At 36.1% G+C, this 22,151-nt stretch overlaps 1 protein-coding gene across 5 annotated transcripts in view; it reads left to right on the top strand.

Moving 5' to 3' along the window:
* Nucleotides 1-16,704, top strand: part of LOC139970015 (NACHT, LRR and PYD domains-containing protein 3-like) — a 50,043-nt gene extending 33,339 nt beyond the window's left edge. For 3 of the 5 annotated variants that reach the window (XM_071975534.1, XM_071975533.1, XM_071975535.1), the window contains 13 exons: nt 1,354-1,400; nt 2,576-2,609; nt 3,257-4,740; nt 5,586-5,803; nt 6,520-6,596; nt 7,131-7,183; nt 7,663-7,782; nt 10,182-10,390; nt 10,907-10,983; nt 12,596-12,660; nt 13,635-13,682; nt 14,215-14,240; nt 15,089-16,704. In XM_071975534.1, coding sequence (XP_071831635.1) covers nt 1,354-1,400; nt 2,576-2,609; nt 3,257-4,740; nt 5,586-5,803; nt 6,520-6,596; nt 7,131-7,183; nt 7,663-7,782; nt 10,182-10,390; nt 10,907-10,983; nt 12,596-12,660; nt 13,635-13,682; nt 14,215-14,240; nt 15,089-15,179 — 2,549 coding nt within the window. In that variant the 3' untranslated portion in view covers nt 15,180-16,704. The remainder of the gene's footprint in view (nt 1-1,353; nt 1,401-2,575; nt 2,610-3,256; nt 4,741-5,585; nt 5,804-6,519; nt 6,597-7,130; nt 7,184-7,662; nt 7,783-10,181; nt 10,391-10,906; nt 10,984-12,595; nt 12,661-13,634; nt 13,683-14,214; nt 14,241-15,088) is intronic. The other 2 variants (XM_071975536.1, XM_071975537.1) reach the window with 2 other exon arrangements.
* Nucleotides 16,705-22,151: the final 5,447 nt, after the last annotated feature.

Raw genomic sequence — 22,151 nt, forward strand, 5'->3', positions numbered from 1 at the left:
AGTAACCGTTGCATTGATGATGGCGTTTGTGTACATGTGCGCGTTTGTGATGCCCAGCTTGTAAACATGATATCTCAAGAAGGATGGTTCGGACCAATATCATATGTAATGTGTAGACTTACCACATTGAGTACAAGAAGCCTATTGTTTTTGGTGAAGGTCAAGGGTCATTTGGGGTCATGAGGAGTCAAATTGTAAAAATCTGGTAAACACAATATTTCAAGAAAGGAAGGTCGGACCAACTTCATATTTGGTGAGCTTAAATTCACATTGAGTACAAGAATCCTATTGTTTTTGGTGGGGGTCAAAAGTCATTTGAGGTCACCAAGGATCGAATTGTGAAAACCTTTTAAACACGATATCTCAAGATGGGAAGCATGGGCATACCTTATATTTGATTTGTAAAAGTACCAAATTAAGTCAAAGAAGCCTATTGTTTTTGGTGGAGGTCAAAGGTCATTTGGGGTCACTAGGGGTCAAATTGTGAAAACCTTTTAAACATGATGTGTCAAGAAGGAAAGCATGACGAACAGACCTTATATTTAATGTGTAGAAGAACCTTATTGATTAAAAGAAGCTCATTTTTGTCGGGGAAGTGGAAGGTCATTTGGGGTCATCAGAGGTCAAATTATGAAAACCTTGTAAACATGATATCTCAATATTAGAAGCTTGGGCAGATCGCATAGTTGGTATGAAGGTGTATTGCATTGAGTGAAAGAAGCCCATTGATTTTGGTGGAGCTCAAGGTTCACTTGGGGAAAACAGGTCAAATGGTGAAAGCTTTGTAAACATGATCTTGCAAGAAGGGAACCTTGGACAAGTTAAGGAGCCTATTACTGTTTTTGGTGGAGGTCTAAGGTCATATGAAGACAACAAATGCCAAACATTTACTTCACTCCCCTCTTACCTGTCTCTCTACACTAACACACCTTCCTAACATAATATCATGAGGGAAGCTTGGACAGATCGCATATTTGGTATGTAATTGTACAACATTGGGCGGAGGTCAGTGGTCGTTTGAGTTCACCAGGTGTCAAATTGTGAGACCCATGTTTTACACAATATTTCAACAAGGACAGATGTCATATTTAGTATCTTGATGTATCTATCACATTTAGTACAAGATGCCTGTTGTTGAGGTGAATGGTAATTTCAGGACAGCCTCTGTCATTGTGACTTCTTTTTTTTTTCACATCACACTGCTTTTCACTGTATTACTATGTTCAAGTATGTTGTACACCCTCACTGTACATGATGTCAGATTCATGAAGAAAACTGCTGATGTTACATCATCGAAACCACGATGCATCTTTGCATTCTGGTTAATTAACCTTACATAAATTATTCCTGCAGTGTTAAACTTCCGAAGGAGTCGGAGGAAAATTGTGGAAGACGAAGAGGTAAGACTGTAATATCTGAAAATATATATAAGATCAAGGGAAGCAAAATATATAAAGCTGTTAAACATACTGTAACGCTAATTCAGTCTAAGATTCCGGGGGCACTTAAATATTCCCTACTGAGGACTGGTGGTGGTATGGAAACAAATGCGGCTTGGATGATTGTATGTTAGTAACGACGAGCCTTTAATCTCGCAATAACACGCAAAGAATGTAACACATAGATAAACTTAAGTAAAGAAACAGGCGCTGAGATTTCGTAATCTATTACTTTAATCAGTCACGGTACATACCATAAAGAAAATGGTTACAAACGTGTGACTTGTCTGATGATCACCAAACACGTGGGAAACTCAGAGATTACACATGATTAAACAAAATATACTACTGTATATTAACTTGCGCTACCTATATTTATTGAGCATTTTTGATGCCGGAAGTGAACAACTGAATTAATCGATACACATAATATGTTGCAACAACAAGTTAACATTATACTCATTTGAAATATTTAGCATTCCTACCAATGGATAGTTTCATGTTGTAAAAGATATAAGTAATACACGCAACTGTCAGGAAATCCTCTCCCTACCAGTTTTGTGTTGAGAATAACATGTACATTACGATCATCCCTGCAGCAAAAACCACCCCATTCCCCCTGGTCTTAGCCAAAAACAGGGAAGATTAAATATCTACCTGAGTTGGTAATGCAAGCCATACTGAATTCTTCTCTGCACAAATTCATGATTAAAAGAAACAGTGTATTTTTTCAGTGGTCAAGCCAAACTTGTCTTCACACACAGGAAAGTAGTACTGGCCATTAGAGCACTTGTGTTTGCAATCATACAGGTGACTGGTCAACTCAAGGATGAATCCTAATGACAGTATTTGGGGTAGTTTATGCTATCAAGTAACAAATTATTATGCTTTAGTGAATTAGATGAGGACAGTTTTTCTATAGGCAAGCTTGACTGCCATGTAGACTCTGAGTACATTTATATAAGAATAAGGTATAACCTACGGTTACTTAGCAACATCAAACATATTATGTTAACTTGTATCCTATTTAATAGAAAATGTTAGTTACATAGTCAAATTATTTGCAAATAGTGACTTCAAATTGATAATTTTATTGATAATATGTTTGAAAGTATCATTACCTCTCTCTTGTTTAGATGTTGCCCAAGACTAAGACTCACCGCACACCTGGTAAGTCTGATGTACAAGTTATTGCAAGCTGAGTGCAGTGAATGCTGCAAACAATACCTTCAATTGCTTTAAGATACTGTTAAATACCACGCATAAATTAAAATAAATTTCAACATACATATCCTCTACAAATGATAATGTATAATAATGTAACTGATTCCAGTGACTTTATTGCTGTCATATCAAATTCATGTTGCAGTTAACTTTACCAAATGGGGATACAGTATATAAATGACACAATAATTTCACGGTTCCTTATGTGGTTTATGAAAATAAGATATGAACATTCTGAATACATCAGAATGCGCCCCACTTCAGATAACAGTTATGACCCAATGATGACTCTCAAATGGTCTGAGCCAAGAATTTTTTTTTTTTTTACACATCTTTGCCAAATGTTGGAATCGGTTGTCTCTTTGCAATTAAAGCAGCTGTTCAAATAACCATTTAGTTTGAGAACGAATCTAAAGTTAAGCAATTCAATTAACATATCAAGACATTTTCTACAACAAAATTTGGTTGAGCAGCTACCAATAATGACATTCCCAATTAAAAAAAAAAACTTTCATCAGACCATTTTCATTATTGAATTTGTTCCTGATATAAAATAAGATTGTCACTAATCACACTTTTCTGGTTTCCTACAGAGGAGGAACAATTCATCAAGGAACTAAAGGCAAAGTATGAGATACTTTATCACTCCGTACAACCATTGCCTTACATCAGAGACAGAATGTATTGTGTTGATAAAGTATATGTTTATAGCGGCATTGAACGGTTAGTTCAACAAGCACATGGAAACAAAATGTGGAAACTTTTAGAGTCACATCATGAACTACTAAAGAAACCTGAGAATTGTGGTAGGCAAATTATAGAGGGCGAACCTGGATCCGGAAAATCAACACTGACACTACAGCTTGCATACGATTGGTGCCAAAGAGTTCCAAAATCCCCTTTAAGTAACGTACCGGTACTTATTTACCTGCGGCTAAGACAACTGAGAGGGGTGAAGTCAATATACCAAGCAATACGTCGTTTTATATTACCCAGAGACTCAGATCTGAGTGAGGTTATAGTGGAATCAATCATAAAGAATTGTTCAGGTGTATTGGTTATTTTGGATGGATTTGACGAATACCCTGATAAAGACGATCAAGAGACTGATATTTCTCTTATCCTTCGGAGAGAAATGTTGCAGGATATAGACGTCATTCTGACTACCAGGCCTTTCTACTTACCGAAAGAATTTGCACCGCATAGTGATCGAATACGTTTAACAGGTTTCAACGAGGACATCCGAGATCAATATATTCAGAAAGCAGTTGTACACGGTGACGAACAAGCTGCCAGGGAAATAATACTTAAACTCCAACGAAACCCTCTACTTGGTGACTTGTGTCAAGTTCGTTTGTTGTTTGTTTTGTTTGCTCACATGAGCCACGAGAACAAAGACTTGAAGACATTCAAATGCGTTACTAGCTTCTTTCGTAATGTGATAGCTTGCTTACATAGTCATTTGATGAACAAACCAATTGAAAAGGTATGTTTTGACTTAAAACATGATGAGTTGAACAAGGTTGCTTTTGAGGCATTGAACGGTAGAAACCAACTGATTGTGTGGGATAGTACTTCCCTGAGAAAACGACTTGGGGATGACTTTTATGAGCAGTATCTTAATACTGGAATATTTTTTGAGGAAGAAATACTGACTGGTGATCAATTTCTCTACAAAAAGGAAGTCAGATTCTTCCACAAATTGTTCTGTGAGTGGTATGCTGCCCACTACATTGCTGATTATCTATCTCAAGAATCTTTAACCTCTGCCACAACAGAGAGCCAGAGTGTAGCTGAACTGCTCCGTTTTTTGGATCCTTTTGAACTTCACTATGTTTACAGATTTGCCTGTGGTCTTAATAAGACTGCTTCAGGTAAAATTGTAAATTATCTGCAAAACAACCTTAAACATAAAAAGTTTGCTATGATGTGCATGCTGGAACAAGACTATAAAAATGAGAATGTTGTTGATGCAATCACAAAGTTGGCCTCTAAAGTGGTCCACGTGCATGGCGATGACAGTCAACTACATCAGAGATCAACTTTACAAGTTTTGGAATTCGCGAGTGCAACACAGGTGAAGTAATTTTCTTTCACTGCAATCAAGACATATTTCCTCAGGTTTGTGGTCATGTGGTCACGGTCTTGTACTGTTATTGTACAATATAATTATAATCAGTGTGTTCTTATACCTACAAAAAACAATGCAAAACTTCCAGCCTCCACTGGGATTCGGACCTTTGCCCTCTCATGTATTTAAGTGCTTGGTTTATTTTTCTGCCAAGTCCTGTTTTGATTTTTCCAGTTTGCACTGCATTTCTTGAAAGTTATATAATAGCAATCGATTCTTGAGATCAGATTCCCAACTGTATACATATCTTCAGAGGTTGAATCCCAAAATAACGACTTAATGACCATACGAACGTAAACAATTTCAAATGCTAACAACACTTAGTGTCAATGTCGTTACCAATAGTGTCACTTGATTTATTGCTTTCATGTGGCCATACTGCCAGTAATAAACGAACACACTATGACATAGACAATCCAAACCTTGAAAATATTGAATAATTTGAGTTTTAGTTGTGAGGTCTTCATAACAGCAAATGGTGTTAAATGCAGAACTGAAGTCCATAAAACAAGTCCTTGCATAATTACTAGGAGTGTCCACATGTTGACGTAGAATAGTGTCCAGAAGCAGGCGGGCATCCCCACCCGATCTACCACTGCGATATGCGAATCGGTATTTGTCCAGTGATGGACTACAGTTCAATATTTCGCTACGAAGAAGTTTCTCAAAACACTTCATTGAAACACTGGTCTAACTCAATTACATAAAACCCTCCATCCGTTCATAATGTAGCATGATTCTTTTACTAGAGGATAACTACAATACATTAACCTTGTTCATTTCTCTAACAGATTACCATAGCCTGCCTTCACCTGACCATGGCCTTCAAGGAGTGTGATGGATACACTATTTTACTCCAATCTGGCCTCTCTCTCTGTCCTTTAGTGACAGTAGAAAAGATACACATAGAGACTGAGAAGGAAGGAAATGAACCGTATGCAATATCAGAGATACAGTTAACAAACATCTTCGGTTTTGCGCTTCGTTGTCAGTCTGTTAAGGAGCTGTCGTAAGTTGAATCTCATGTTTTTTGTTATCATACTATGTACCTACAAGTATTCTCTCTTGTTACATTTAAAATAACTGATTAACCAAAGTAATAAAGATAAACACAGAGCTCTGACAAAACTTGTATTAGAAATGACGTACCATCAAGAAATACATTGTAATCGGAAATTTTAGTGTTACAATCATGAAAAAAGATGAGTTGTTTATGTTGGTATGACTAGCCATCACGGTATTAATTATAACCAAAAGAAACAATGACAGTTGTGAATTTGGAAGGTAAGAATATTTTTCATATATCATTGGGAATATGTCTTACATGATATGATAAGTATCATCAAAGAGGCCAAGGTGTAATTGAACCCAACAAATTTCTTCATGAATTTTGGAGGATTTAATCAGTAATGTGGTAGTATGAGGTAATCCCCCACTCTTAAAAACAGAGGACAATATACTGTGCGTGGAATTGTATTACAAACAAGTCTATTTTACAATCTATCTGATTGTCTGCACACCAATTCCTTTCATGGACTCCTAGCACGACCTAAGGATGAGCCTAAACATACTGTATATTACACTATTACCTTCCTGCAGTTATGGGCTCATTTGCTCATATTAAACAGCAAAATGATGTCCACAGAAATGATGTCCACAAAATGATGTCCACTGTTTTGCTATCTTTCTCTCATGTTGGTTTGTTTCTTCCTTTCTACTTCAAAGGTTCAGTGAATGTCTGCTGCCTCTTTCGCCCTCTCAAGAGTCTATCAATGCAGAGATGATATCTAGGAAACTTAAAAGTAACTATCGATTCTGTCAGTATTGGTTGATTATTTGATAAAATCTAGTCATTTAGGAGCTGATATAAGAGATAATATATTGTAACATTTTCATAAGAAGTGCAAAGAGCAGATTGTAAGCCTTTGGTAAAAGCAACAATGATGCAAAAGTAGAAAATATGACAAAATAAATTGCTTTGTCAGGAGGATTACATTGATTTCAGGAGCAGTAAGTGTTAACCGCCTAAATGATTCGTCCTGCTCGACACATTCCTTTGGTACAAGCTACTGTAATGGCAATATGTTATTAACCAATCTATACTTAGGATATTTGTTTAAGAACATTACTTTAAGTTTAAACACCGAAATCATGTCGTTTTAAGTCAAGCCATATTTATTGGATGAAAAGCACCAAATTCAAAGTTATAGGTCTTAAGTGTTCCATTTTTAGTGTAGAGGTATCCGTTTCATTTATGTGAAAAAGTTAATTCCTCTCCTTCATAAATCCTGAAATGTCTTTAAATTTAACATATTTTTACATACTTGTCATCATAGTATACTGGCGAGACTACGGTTACAGCCTGAATCTCCATTCTGGTGATTGGGAGGTATGATTCTTTTGTTCTTAGTTGCCAGGGCTTTTTGTTATTGTGTACGTGTCCATTAGTGCAGAACAAGTTGGAAGTAGTGTAAATGCCGACAACCACTAGACAACGACAGAGATTGTGACATAGCTTAGGGAAAATAATGTGTAGTTCTAGATTGTGGAAACAATATTTTAAAATATGAGTTGGTCATTGGACATTTTTGTTTACTAATTAATTCAGATCATTAATCAACTGAAGATACTCAAGGTAACCGTGTATGACGTTTCTTTTCTATTGAGAGTATTTTAACTTTTCTGTACATAGTGGTAAGTCTGGTAGTATCAAAAGGACGTTTTGCTGGATGTGTTTTGGACTTATTTTCATAACAATGGATTTTCTTTAAGCTATAGTAATACCAATGATGCTACAATTAGAATAGTAAAAAAAGTAAAAACAGATCTAGATAAGTTTACACTGCTTCATTTTGTGTTTATTTTCAGGTTGATAATATCAATATTATTGAGTCACTGTGTTCAGAGAGGTTACAGATCTGGACTAAAGATAGTAAATTACAACAGAATTGTACTTTGCAGCTACTGAAGAACGCATCTAACAATGATGTAAGTCAGTAGTCTAATATCAAAATCCCTATGATGGACTAGATATGTCAAAATACATCATCCCCATTATGTACTAGATATGTCATACCTATTATGTTATTAAGTGTTTTTTGAGATACCATAGTATCATTTTGCATTTTGCAGTCAAATTATTTAACAAATTTGATTCATTGTCTTCAACAGTGTTACGAATACAGGATTTTGCATCCGGAACGCAAAGTTCCAGAGATGGACGCAAACACTTCGCATTGCGTCTCGCGGATGGAAACCCTAAGTACACACACTCAGAACTAGGTCTATGTGCAAAACATAACAAAACAAATTTTTGAATGAATATCTTTTGAATGAACATTATTTTCCAAACCTCAGGATAACCAAAATTTCTTCCAATCAGTCTGATGATTGAATTTGTCTTAAAGCAAATAAATAATAGCAATCAACCACAAGGTACTGATTTATAACTCCGTACCTTGTTATTACAACATTTACATTACAGAGATTTACATGCAAACAGTGGTCATGGTTCTTTTCAAAACTTCCCATGATTTGATTGGCTAATAGTTCCTTACCCATTGTCTGGAAACATTCTTGTGTCTGTAGTGCTCAATGAACACAAATAATGTAAATTAACAACATTATAACATTACTTTCCTGTGTAGAGATGACAATGTTTGTGCTATTAGCTATCATATGTGTGCACTCAAATATCATAACATTAGGCCCTGTTGACAGTCATGGTATGAAATTTTGGTTGAATTTTTTTCTACGATATCACGTAATATTTGAGTCATTGTTTTGATCAAAACAATTTGTGAGTTGAGACAAGTTAGGAATTTTGTAGGAACCTAACATCTCGGAAACTAAAAAATTATTTTCACCTCACAGTACGCTTGTTCTCTCCGCATTGAGAGTTGCTCAAGTAATATGTACATTCACACCACAGTAATTTCTTTGTTGCAAAGGTTTTCGCACTGTATTTGACCATGTGCCCTACTGATTTATTTTTCTTGTGCAACATTCATGCATCGTCAAAATTAGCTATTGAAGCTTGAGTTTTTATTGGACTTTGTGTGAAGAGTTATTTACATACTGTAAGGGCAATGGGTCGGAACTGGCCGGGGTTGGGCCACTTGCCAATGGTTGTTGAGGAAAGGGAAAACTTTGTTCAATTTTAAATCAAACTTACGAATAACATTGCATAGGTTAACTGTTAATGGTAACTTACGACAGGGCTTCAAAAAAGTTGTGAGCAAGTAGTTCTAGGCCTTTAGGGATGTGTTCTTGTGTCGTCGAGATATATTTATATTTTCTACAAAATTTAAGGGGCTCAATCAAATGAGTTAAACGTGCAGTGTTTTTACTTTTACATGTTCTCTCTAAGCACTCCTATTACTTAACATGAATTTCCAACATTCACAGCATATGCATAGCCTATAACATTTCACACACGCTTTGTAAGGAAGTTGTTTACCATGCAGTAGTATGGATTGTGTGATCTAGGAAAGCATATATGGTAACTAGTCAACGGTTAAATTCCTCGCTTCGGAACTTTGAAAGTCATTTTGTTGGTGTATAATAGTTACAGGTTTATCATTTGATGATTTTTTGTGCATGGCATAGACCTATATGCCAATGTGCTTTCAGGGTTCATTATAGCTCAGTATTATGTGTTCCTGTAGAGGTATTTTACATTGCATTTTTCATGGAGGACTATAGGGACGCAAGTTTTTCTGAGCGGACTCAAACGCTGTTAAACTTTTAATCCTAGTAACCATACTGTTCTTCACAGTGTACTAACTTTCACGCTAAATGTACACATAAGATAATCATATCATAATGAATTATTTTTCCAAGGAGTACTCCAGCTAGTGGCACACATAACATAAGATGATTAAAAGATTACATATCACTCTGTAGTGACAATATATCTATAATTCATAAGGTGTTTGGTTTGACACAATAACAACAGGACGTTTAACATAACTAATTCATATGAAGAAATTTTCTCACTACATTCCTAATCTAACAGTCCATATTTCATCCTGGTTATCATTCATATATCAGTCATTTTGCCCATTTTATGTTTCATGCATTTATTCATTTTAGTGTTACTGTTGTTTTTTTATACATTGTGTACTATGTTAGATAAAGAAGTTGGATCAACCCATATTAAAAATGGTGAAGAAAAATGTTGTTTCTGTTAATAATAATGTTAGATTTCAATAAACAAACTTGAGCCTAATCGTAATAATGCGAAGAGTGGATTTATGCTAGTATTAAGATGGATAAGTGATACCTTCAGGAAAGTTACTGGCCACAGTAGGTTATAATCGTATAAATAATCGATATAGCTCTAAATCATTTCAATGTTGATTGAATGGTACGTTAATTTCCTTCAGATCCCCATCTTCCATCTGGAGCTTCTACAATCCTTCTCCAAGGCTGACGCTGGTAACATCATCCTCTGTTCAGGGCTACAATTGTCCTGTCCTGTGTCATTAAAGAAGCTATCGATAGATACATATGAGGAGGGAAGAGAACTGACAGAGACAGAGGTTGTTGGCATATTGATGTTTGCACAACATTCACAGCGATTGGAAAAGCTAATGTGAGTATTTCAATGAATATCGTATCTTAGTAATGCGTACCTAGATACCACTTTCACACTTTAAATAGGCATAAATACCTACAAAGTTTTATCACTATTTGCCAAGTGGAAAGATACTCTCACAGGACAGAACTTTATTGTTTCTGAAGTGAGTATTTACAGACCCATTTTTTACCTTCGCCTTGTTTGTTAAACTCTACATTTGGATCGTGAGGAGTGGTGCTTTGTTCGGGTTAATTGTCATTTTAGGGACTTGGCAGAAAATAAGATATATTTCAAATATTTCCCAAAACAAATGCTATATCATTGAATGACTTTCCTTCTAATGAATAGCTTTACTCCTTGTTTATATATGATATACAGGTTAGCTTTATCGTCTGTGTTATTGTCAATGCTTTACTCGTTCAGGTCATTGACAGTAATCGTCTGAAAAATTTACCAAAAATAATATCTGATAACTTTTTGTGAATTGTGATCAGGCAATTGATCAACTCATGGTTCTGCTTTATTTCACAGGTTCTTATTTTGTCTGTTGCCCCAGTCTATTGCTGCTGATGATATTCCTTCAATATTGAAGTCAAGGAAAGTGAAAGGTACTTTATGCGAATGCTCAGGTTAACCTCTGTCGATTGATCAATATCGACAGTTGGTGCATTAACGTCATGATCTGGTACTGATTACTATTATTACAGCAGCCAATCATTGTAGTCAATAATGTAAATTGTATTACTTATCATTGGTTGCCTGAAGTTATCATTAAAATAAGAAACTAAATGTGTGAAACATCAAGCAAAGGATGTATATTTATAGACGATTCTGATATGATGGAGACATCAAGCCTCTAACTTGTTTTATATTCAAAATGAAATAAAACTGTTAGCATGCTGCTTATCCACTAAGGAGCCTGTGTAAGAGAATGTGTAAAAGTAAGTTGGCCTGACATTTCAATCCTACAGTAGCAGGAACTTCTTCAGAGGCTAAATGAAAAGTATCAGTAACAGAAGGGACAGAAACACACACAGAATACAAACAGGTTAATGAGCAGGGTGAACACAAAGAGATAGATGTAAGAGGATTAATAGACAAGGGATGGAGAGTAGAAAGAAACCAACAGGGGAAGAGGAGAGGTAGGAGATCCAAAGAGAGGATTAAGGGAACAGGATAGGGAGTAAACTGGAGGACACAGACAGAAATGTGTGGAGAAAAAAAAAGGAGTGGAAGAGGGCTAAGGGAAGAGGAGTGACAGGGGGGACAAGGGGAGAAGGGGGGGACAGAAGAAAAGTTAGTCATGTCCTTCCTGAATGTTGAGCTCATGAGGTTGAATGATGTGAAGGCTTTGCATCCACAGTCTCCCTCTGCTGTTTCGTACCAGGTCAGGGAGGCTACCTAAGGAAACAATCCCCTGTTGGGACATGTTATTCATGGTATGGTTGGGAAGGTTATTAGTCTTATATTCTAATACATGCTACATGCAGTCATAAGCTTGATACAAGACTCAAGAGAGGTGGTACAGCTGGCTGAGATGTTGTTGTTTTGACTTCTGTATTCAGAGTGTATGTCACTGCTAGACAATTATACATACACTAGGTGTCTAAATATAAACATACCACCACAGAGATATGGTGAGGAATTAAGAACCAGACTGAATTAGTATTAGATACCCTCAGGATGTTCTACAGTTACAATAATATTATGCAGTGAGGGTAATTTAAGACTGGGAATATCTCCAGATCAGGGTTTACATGAAATACATCCAGTATGTTACATACTGTATGCTGTGCATTAAACGTTTGCCTTTTGCATGATACATGCCAGTGAAGGGGAGACCATGATCTAACTATAATATAATGATATGCTTTTCTAAAGAATGTCAGGTTAAATGTTTTAAAGAAACAATGATACACAAACTGGTTTATCCTGTTTCAAAGCTTTCCTCATAAATGAAAGTTACATTTTTCACTCGATAACAGAACAGAGAATGGTGGCAAAACTTGCCCTTCTGCCTTGTTTTGCGCATGTTCTACATGTTAATGTAATCATGTAAAATAGCTGGGTGTAGCAGATTCTTGTACAGTCTCTTCACAATAAATTGCTCAAGGCTTATGTGGCTGTAGTGTACCTAGGTCATTGGGGTGTCTGGGAGTAAAATAATCATGTTTTATTTTTATTTTGTTAATCATGGCATTGTAACCTCTTTCATTTTAGTCACTTGGTTACCGTACGATAGTGGCAAAATTTATGACCTCAACCTTGAATCTGGTCGATGGATGGTGAGTATTAAGAACTTATTAAAACATGTTTCACTAACCTATTGCTTGACAACTGGTTATATAATTATCTGGAAAGAAGTATTAATGTATTCAAAGAATCGCAACTCCCCAACGACTGTTAAGTGATTTAAAAAATGAATCAATAAAAGAAAGGAACAGTTTGACAGGTAAGATGCATCAATATATTTTGCTCAGATTGTTGAGGTGGACTCACATATTGAATCAAGTAACAAGAAAATTACGCAGAATAACATAATGTCTGTGTAACCTTACTTTGACCAGTGTTCGTATCGAATGATTGTTTTTCAATTAACAGTTCAGGGGGAATATGGAAAAATGTTTAACCGGTTAGTTAAAATGTTTAACCGGTTAGTTTTCAGAGTTTTTTTTTTTGTTGTGGTCACTCAAGTACATTAAATTAACATTGATTGCAGTACCGTCGTGCATCTTGCCTGAAAGTAGTAGATGAAAACCTCATGCAATTATCTTCTGTATAACAACAGTTGAGTTTTCGAATCCAGAATCAATTGCTTCGCACTGTCAGTTACAACTGCTGCGTGTGTGTCCAGTATCGTATAGTCTTTGCATTAACTTTTGATCAGCGTCAGTCTCCGATACCGTTACATAAATATCAAAAAGGTTGATAGGCAACAAAGAACAGTTGATAGATCATTCATTCTTGTCACCTTTGCTCCTGTAATTACCAGATACTGTACGTGCTCCTTATTGCAGTTTGAATATTAACGTCATCAGAGTGTCGTCAAAGTGTCACATGACATATATTATTGATATAACTTTAATCCCAAGCATCGCTGATATTCATCCCAAAGTAACATTTTTCTTTGTAGCATACTTCCTTCTTTGTTTGAATTGAAAAGAAAATTAATTCTTGATTCACCTCATAACTGTTGGAGTGATTTTGTGACGTCATATTGGTAAAGCTCATAAACCTTCCTATTTTATCTAACTTATAGTATGATGATCGTACGCTCGATGTGACAGATGCAGTTTACAGCAAGGAGGTAGGTAGTGAAGTATAATGTATTACAATACACAAGGATTCATTGGTTTAATCTCGATGAACAATGTAATGGAGGAGATTGATCATTAACCTACAAAATAATCTGAACATTTTTTGGCATGTATAGAAATATAATAACGTTTGAAATGAACGATTCAAAAAAAGATGGTCGCTGTGTGCACGTTGAACACAAAAGAATAGATTACATATCGCAAATAGGAAATGTTGAGTTTTGCTGTCTTTATATAAGTAACATAAGGCTTGCTTACTAGATCTTAGAAAACACATAGTGATTCACGGATTCATTAGGCATAACAAACAATTAGCTTCTTAATGTTACTCTATTAACCCATATTACTATGAAAAAGTAATATTAAGGGTAACATTAAGTTGATTACTCCATATTTTCTAATCTAATTTGATTGACAATGTGATTTCACAAATCCCTAACAGCCGTATACTTTTGAAATTTGAATTATTTTGTCATACAATAAAATTACAGCTGTCATTTATGATTGACTTCTTTCATACAGGTTAGCGAATTCCGGGAAGTATGGCAGTAAGTTATTTTTATGTGTATTTTTTCGTACAATTGGTGATTTAGTGAGTTAACATACGCAAATCCCCATCATTACGATAATCTCTGCCTATAGCAAATACCACCCAAATCCCCTGTTTTGGGCCAAAAACAGGGGAGATTGAATATCTACCGGAGTTGGTAATGCTAGCCATACTGAACGCTCTTCTGCACAATTTCACAATTAAACACACAGTGTATCATTTCAGTGTCAAGCCAAACTTGTCATCACACACCAGAAAGTAGTACTGGCCATGAGAGCACTTGTGGTGACTGGTCAATTAAATTGGTGCACTCAAGGATGAATCCTTATGGCAGTATTTGGGGTAGTTTATGCTATCAAGTAACCCATTATTAATGCTTGAGTGAATTTGAGGAGGACTGTTTTTATATAGACAGGCTTGACCAACAAGGGAGTAGTATACATCATGCTAATTCAAACCCCACCCCTCCCCCACCCTCCCCCCATGAAGCAGCATGATATATACTACTTATGGGTTTTAGATAAACAAAGGATACACATTTTTATGTAGGTTGTGTATATCAAATAGGATGCAGTGACGGCCATATGTAATTGATATATATATATATATATATATATATATATATATATATATATATATATATATATATATATATATATATATATTACATAATATCTTTTTAAGAATGAATTATAGATGACATCGCTGCAGCCTGCTCAAACCAGCAAAGTCAAAACTATATTTTCTTGAATAGAATTGGGTAAAACAATGTTAAACTTTATTTGCGTTGTAACGTAGATCTATGTTCACATTTCGTTGCAACTGTTGCAATTTATCTTACTGCAGGGGTACAGACTGTCAAAAGGCTAGAGAAAGGAAACTGAAGGTACCAGATGATGATACACTGACGCCACTGCTAACTGCAAGATCAGTATAAATCAGCCACGTAACTGCCACATCAGTATAGATCAGCCACGTAACTGCCACATCAGTATAAATCAGCCACGTAACTGCCAGATCAATATAAATCAGTACAGGTATCAACGAAGATCTTATAACATTGGTACTGAATGAACGATTGAAGTTTATGAAAAAAATAAGTGCAACATTCTTGGATTGGATTAAGTAGGTATAATGTTCAAGTACATTGAGTAACAAAACTATAACACATGCTCATTTGGATGGAAAAGACCAAATAACAATTTCTATGGAACGGATTTGAACCAGTCACCTCAGCATCACAACTCCTGCGATATAGAAACTGAGGTACCCTGCCTTAATTTTTCAATGATTCCTATATTGACATTTCTTCTGGGGTCGCTAGTCAGAAGCTATGCATTGAAAAACCGCCCTTTAGTAAGAAAGCAGTTCATTTTTCGTCACTGCCCACTTCTTCATCTTTCAAGGTTATTAGTCTGGAACGTTAGCCTGTGTTTTACGAAATCTATTCGCCAAGCCTAGCAAAGGAAACGAGCGTGGCAAAGTCACTTGCACAGCTCAAATTGCCTGTGATCTACTGCGAGAGCCTATTAACATGCTTGAGGCAGGTAAACTGTAATGGCAGTCGTATTAAAGGGCGCATTTTCAAATGGATACCTTGCATATCGTGTGGCCTTGCAGGAATCACGCCCATTATCATTCGATATAACCATTGCTTACAATTTTGCAGTTCAAAATTTTGTTTTAAATTATTTATCAATGCACTGAATGACATTACATTGAAATTTTCAGTTCCACTCTTTATATACGTAACTTACACTCTTTACATACGTAACTTAAGTAAAGAAGGTTATAAAGAATAACATTAAACGTTTGCCATGTGGTACATAAAATTACACTATTACGTCATTACCAACAACTATATTGATGTGGTGGAGACTTGATTACAACATAGCTTAATTCGAGGTCTTATTGTAGGGAAAAATGATCAAGAAAAGAAGAATTCATTATCAACTACTTAGAAATGGTAAAGAGATCAAACAATTTAAATTTAACAAGTCTCAAGCAGAGAATTAAGCAGCCGAGCAAGTTTATGACTGATACAATTCGACTTGTAATATTATTCTTATGAATCTCATGAAAGTTGGAAGGTAGAACTTTGTTATACTGTTTAAGCATAAACGTACCAAACTCACTTTATATTCGCATTGTCAAATTTCAAAAAATCCCCCAAGAAACTACAATATTACATCTGGAATAACACTCGCACACACAAAACACAAAATGTTACCTCAATTTGTTAACATGTTTACAATTATGTTTGTTTTTGTTAGTAGTAGGCCATATGAAGCTTTTCAGCATTTAACATATTCTTTTGGTCCATGAACTGATAGATATCCTCTATTAACTATGGCAGGCATTTTGTGCCAACTTGTTGTGCCGTGAAAAGTCATCATTTTGTTTCACAATGACTTTCTGGTTCTGATATCAAATCCCTACCCTTTAGAAAAAAATGGTTGGTTCACGTTCATTTTGTCATTATTTGTAATCAATTTTGATATTTTAGGCAATTTACTATAATTGCCAATGCACATTGTATATTAACACTTCATGAGATCTCTCTTGCATCTACTATTGATACTTTTTTACATTCCTTTTAAGAGAAAGTCATATTGTAGCATGCAATACATATAAGTCTGTAAAAGCTAACTTCATTTGCTGAATCCTTGGAACGTATTAACTCCAGTTTTTAACTTTGCATCTAAAGAACAGGCTGGGAATTTGTATTTTGTAACACCTACATTTAAGTCATTCAGAACAATGGTACTCAAGGCAAATACTTTTAATGTCAGGAAACATGCGTGTACTTTAGACTGAGCTTACTGGAAACATCTTGACTTCACTTGTGATTGGTTCTTTGAAGTATTTAATTAATTACAGCAATAGTAATACTTTTAAAGTGTTGATGTTTTCCAGTATGTTTTATAATAATCTTTTTTACATGACCACTTTGTAAGTTACCTGAGAGAACTCATTTTTTTTTCTTCAAATCACTTATTCAGGAATATGGAAGAATAAATAAAGATAATTATCTTAACCTTTTCAACCATTTATTTGAATTATTGATACTGATTTGAAGGCTTACTAGCCAAACCGTTACTAAATTTCAATGCAAGATCAGTATTCCCTATCTGCTTACCCACGCTACCCTATGCTATCGGGAGTACCATCTCTTAATCTGACAAAGAAGGGCTAATTAAAAGAAAGGCCTTAAGCATGATTGCAAATGATTTAGTGAGGAAATAAGGAGGATATGAAAGTTCACCAGTCATGTACGTGGTAGTCATGATGGACTGGTCTCATTGATCCAAATTTAGATAAATTGGACGAGATCAATTCAAGGATTAGCCTGATCAATACTATAACAGAGATTCCCAAGTCATAGACACTCATGTTAATTTGTCCTGACTCCCAAACTTAAAGCTCGAATTCTAGCTGAACAAAATACTTGGTCGAGTTACAACTCTTATAACCATTTCAGTACTTCTTTTTGTGGAATTGTTATAATAATACGTAAGAAAATACACACAACAGCCTTCTAGACTTACCAAAGTAGAAGTCCTGATATATTTCAATTTGGGCAATTTATACAGATAAGGCCAAATGGATTAATGGAGTATTGGAGTAATGGAGGCCAAATGGAGTAATGGATACTTAGTTATAATGTCACCTATAATTGGATGGTCTAGGGATTGATTATGTAAACCTACTGGCAACTTATTTCAGCTAACAAATGAACACCTGCTTTGGTGGTTTATTGAATATTTGGATATAAAATTTTTACTTTGATCAAAGTACTCACCGACGAGAGAAAGTACTTCTTTCTGAAAGGACCGGATGGCTAGAAATATATCTGATGGTGACATCTATAGGGGAAGGGGAGGGGGAGGGAGGAAGAGATATAGTACGAAAAGAGAAGACAAAAACTCATTTCTCCTCTTGTATTGTGTTCCCGAAAGCGAGCTCTCGCAGAGCTTTTGACAGGGGCGGCGATTTGTTTCAAATATTGGGAAGGGGGGGGGGGCATTTGCTTGGGTGCAGGCGCTTAGCAACTTTCATCCCCAAAATTGTTAGCATAAATCGTGATATTTTATATATATATATATATATATATATATATATATATATATATATATATATATATATATATATATAAATATATATATATATATATATATATATATATATATATAGGCCTATATGTAGATGTGTAAATGTATATATAGTAACTGGTTGCTACAGCCCTGATTTCCTTTTTTATCGGCAAACCAAATTTCATTACGGATGCAGTCCGTCTAGCTAATTCATTTTGAAAAAGTAAAAACTACTTTCGGTGAAAGTCTCTGACGTTTCTTTGGTGATATTTAGTAACAAATTGTGGAATTTGCCAAGGAAGGGGCAAATTGTGAAGGCATACCAGGCGCGTATCCAGGATTTTCTAACCCGGGGGGCGCGAATTACTATCTAAGCGGAGCGCCACCATCGGTTGGTGTGGAGCGTACAAGAAAATTTCTGGTTTTGATACCCCCAGATCACCGGAAATGACACTTCTCGGGCTTGAAAATGAGCAACCAGATGTACACTTTTGCCTGAGAACCAAGTATTTCCCAAAAGTTTTTTCCATCCATAACCTTTTTGAAGATTGTCACCAGTCACACATCATGTTCGACCTCATTGCATGTCCTATGGGTCATTGCTTTTGTAGGTTATTATACGTCACGGCCCACAATATCCGAAAGCCCCACTTTTGAAGGTTTTAAGCCCATTACTTGTTGAGAATTTGAAAATTCACTTTTCTCGTGAATAAAATCACTTCAAAACATACCCATAATGTTGCACAAAATTCAATCTATAGACAAGCAATATAGAAAAACCTCCTTGAACCCCTAACAGACAGGTCAAAATTGAACGAGTAGAGCGAAGTATGATGAAGAATGCTGGTCAGGAATTTTTCTAAAATTCCGACACAGTTAATTTATTGGTGTAGAAATATTGCAACCTCTTATAACAGCTATTAAAACTTGGTTGAAGGAATTGAAATGAAAAATAGCAGATATTTCCGATATCAGGTATCAGATATTTCGAAACCGAACACTACACACATAGGCGTAGGAGGCGGGGGCTGCAGCCCCCCCCCCCCAACCATTTTTTTCGCCCTGAAAATTCGGGCAATATGCTGAGAATTTTTCGGGCACCTACTGAAAGAAAAATAAATTGCAATGATGTAGCTTAAGGAAATGGATAGTTTAAAAATGATCTCCTTGGTAATTAAAATAAAGTTGTAAGCTTGGCCGACTAATTCGCCATTACTAATGTAAAAGAGAGTTTTGACATAATTGGACCTGTATGCTTTTTCTCCATCGACATAAGACATTTGGTTGTTTACATTAGCATCCGGCGGTATACTGTGCAACTTTCACCGACCGTATGGTACACGATGGCATGCGATGTAATAACAGATTCTTACATATATGATATTGACCTTAACATGTTGAACGCGCGCGAAGCGCGCGAAAAATTTTGGTTACATTTTTCGGGCAAGTCGTTACAGCCCCCAAATCCAATTTGGCTCCTACGTCTTTGACAACACACATAGACAGTTTTGATGCTGATATGATGTGACATCTGCTCTTTGCTTTACCAATTTGAATTGGCGTGTAGCTAGTAATTTGCCAAGGGAGGGGCGAAGCCTGTAGGCAGCTAAGCGTAGCGCCACCATGAGTTGGCGCGAAGCGTACAAGAAAATTTTGGCCGAAAATGCCCCCCAGATCGCTGGAAATGACACTTCCCAGGCCTTGTAAGTTGCATCTAAGCATTTGCTATTTTGAAATTACTAGCGATATCATAAAGAAAATTTGCTCGGGGGGGGGCGGTCGCCCCCTTCCCGAAATGCGTCATGTTCCCCGACGACTCGGTCGAGTTCAAAACCAGCCACAGTTGGTTATGATAGACTATATATAGTATACATATAGATACGTTAGTGAGAGAGGAAAAATGGAAACGTCAAAAATGGAGTTGTCGGTGTAAGGGGTAGGGTGAGGTGCACGTCCCCTCCGTAATCCTCGATCTGTCACTGGCTACCCTGTGTATATAATATGGATCAGCGCTGTAATTACCGTATGTCACTGTTCCTCTTTCTCTTCCCGGTGTCTTGGCGTTAATCTTCTACTCCCTCCTTTTCTCCTTTTTCTCTCTTTCTTCTTTTTCTTTTCCCTTCCTTCCTCTCCTCCTTTTCTTTTTTCCCCCTCTTTTCCCCTTGTTTCTTCTCTTTTTTCTCTCCTCTTTTTCTTACCCGGGGGGGCGCGCGCCCCCAACGCCCCCTGGATACGCGCCTTATATATATATATATATATATATATATATATATATATATATATATATATATATATATATATATATATATATATATATATATATATATATATATATATATGTATATACTAACCACGTGCCGTGCCGTGCCGTATATTGATTTCTGCAATTTCAAGTTAAAGAGTATCTCAGATGTGCAGTAGACTCTCCTTTGGAGAAGTTGGATGATCCGTTTACAGCAATGGTTGGATGACAAGATTAACTTAGCTGGTTTCGTTAACAGTATCGACTTAATAACCATCAAATAGCACCCAAAAGCTTTCATCAGTTTGATGAATTATTATAACTTGGATAGATGCATGAAATGCATGAGATGCATAATGCATGAGATGCATGAGAAACCTGGTTGCTCTTTAACCAGCATCGGAACTTAAATAACACCTATCACAGTTTGTTCATAACACATATACATACTAGCTTCACCTTCTTATACATGTAGGAACTTGAGCTGAAGTTGTTTCTATTCTAAAATCCTGCTGAGGTTATTGCAAGCGGTCAGATTCATAGTTCCTTCTATAATATTGCTAAGTATACCGTTCTTCAAATAACATGTGCACTTAGAGTTTCCGCAAAAAAAATATTGTTCATTTCATTTCCGTTATCACCAGTATAAATATACAATATTTATTAATAGGAGAACCAAAGACATATAAAAATATGTACATTAATATGAACATAAATATCAGAAAGTAAAAGATTAAAGAACTGTTGAAAACTTATGTTACTAAAAATAATCTACAAACAGGATCCAAGTCATTATGTTTGAATAAACTTTACAGCAAAGCAAAGAAAAAAAACTAAGACTCCGGTCACACGTATAAAATCTCATCTTCCGACCATCGTTTCTTAACTATAGTCCGGACAGAATTTACGAGGAAATTACGAGCGATCCCATCATTAAACTAAGTACGGTAGCGGTCACACGTACTCACACGACGTTGTACTATATTCGGACGATCGTTATTCGCGAACACATGCATCGGTGAGTTAATTATGCTTTTGCAACGCTATCATGCGCAGTTGTGTTGGGTCGGTCAAGGGTCACGGTTTTGATGATGTTTCGCGGGGTTATTAGATGTAAGTAGTAGATGATGGCGATGGAAGCTCAATTTGCAGTAGCGCTTTCATTGTTTTATTATTATGAGGTTTGTATTACGAAGGAGGCGTCACATATTGGAAGAAGCATTCCTGCAAAGACAAAAAGCCGCTGTTCTTCGACAGAGAGCGTGTAGGCGCATATTCATTCGTAATACACAGCGAAATAGTATGGATATGCAATCCCAGCACGCACTGCTCACGCTAATGTGTATGCGTCCGTTCGTATCCCTCTTTCGCCATCATTTCCGCACACATTCTAAACACCTCCTTATTCCCGGTGTTTTCCACCATACTCTGTATCTACTCCCCCCAAAATATATCAATTAGTGTCAGGACTTCTTGTTCCTCCCAGGTTTTACCGCGAGCTGTGGCCGCCATTGCGAGTTGTCTTGTCGAATTGTCCGGAGTGTTGATTGTTGTGTTGTTTTGTGGTAGAAAC

Source organism: Apostichopus japonicus, chromosome 7, assembly GCF_037975245.1.
Source record: "Apostichopus japonicus isolate 1M-3 chromosome 7, ASM3797524v1, whole genome shotgun sequence".
NCBI lineage: Eukaryota > Metazoa > Echinodermata > Holothuroidea > Aspidochirotida > Stichopodidae > Apostichopus > Apostichopus japonicus.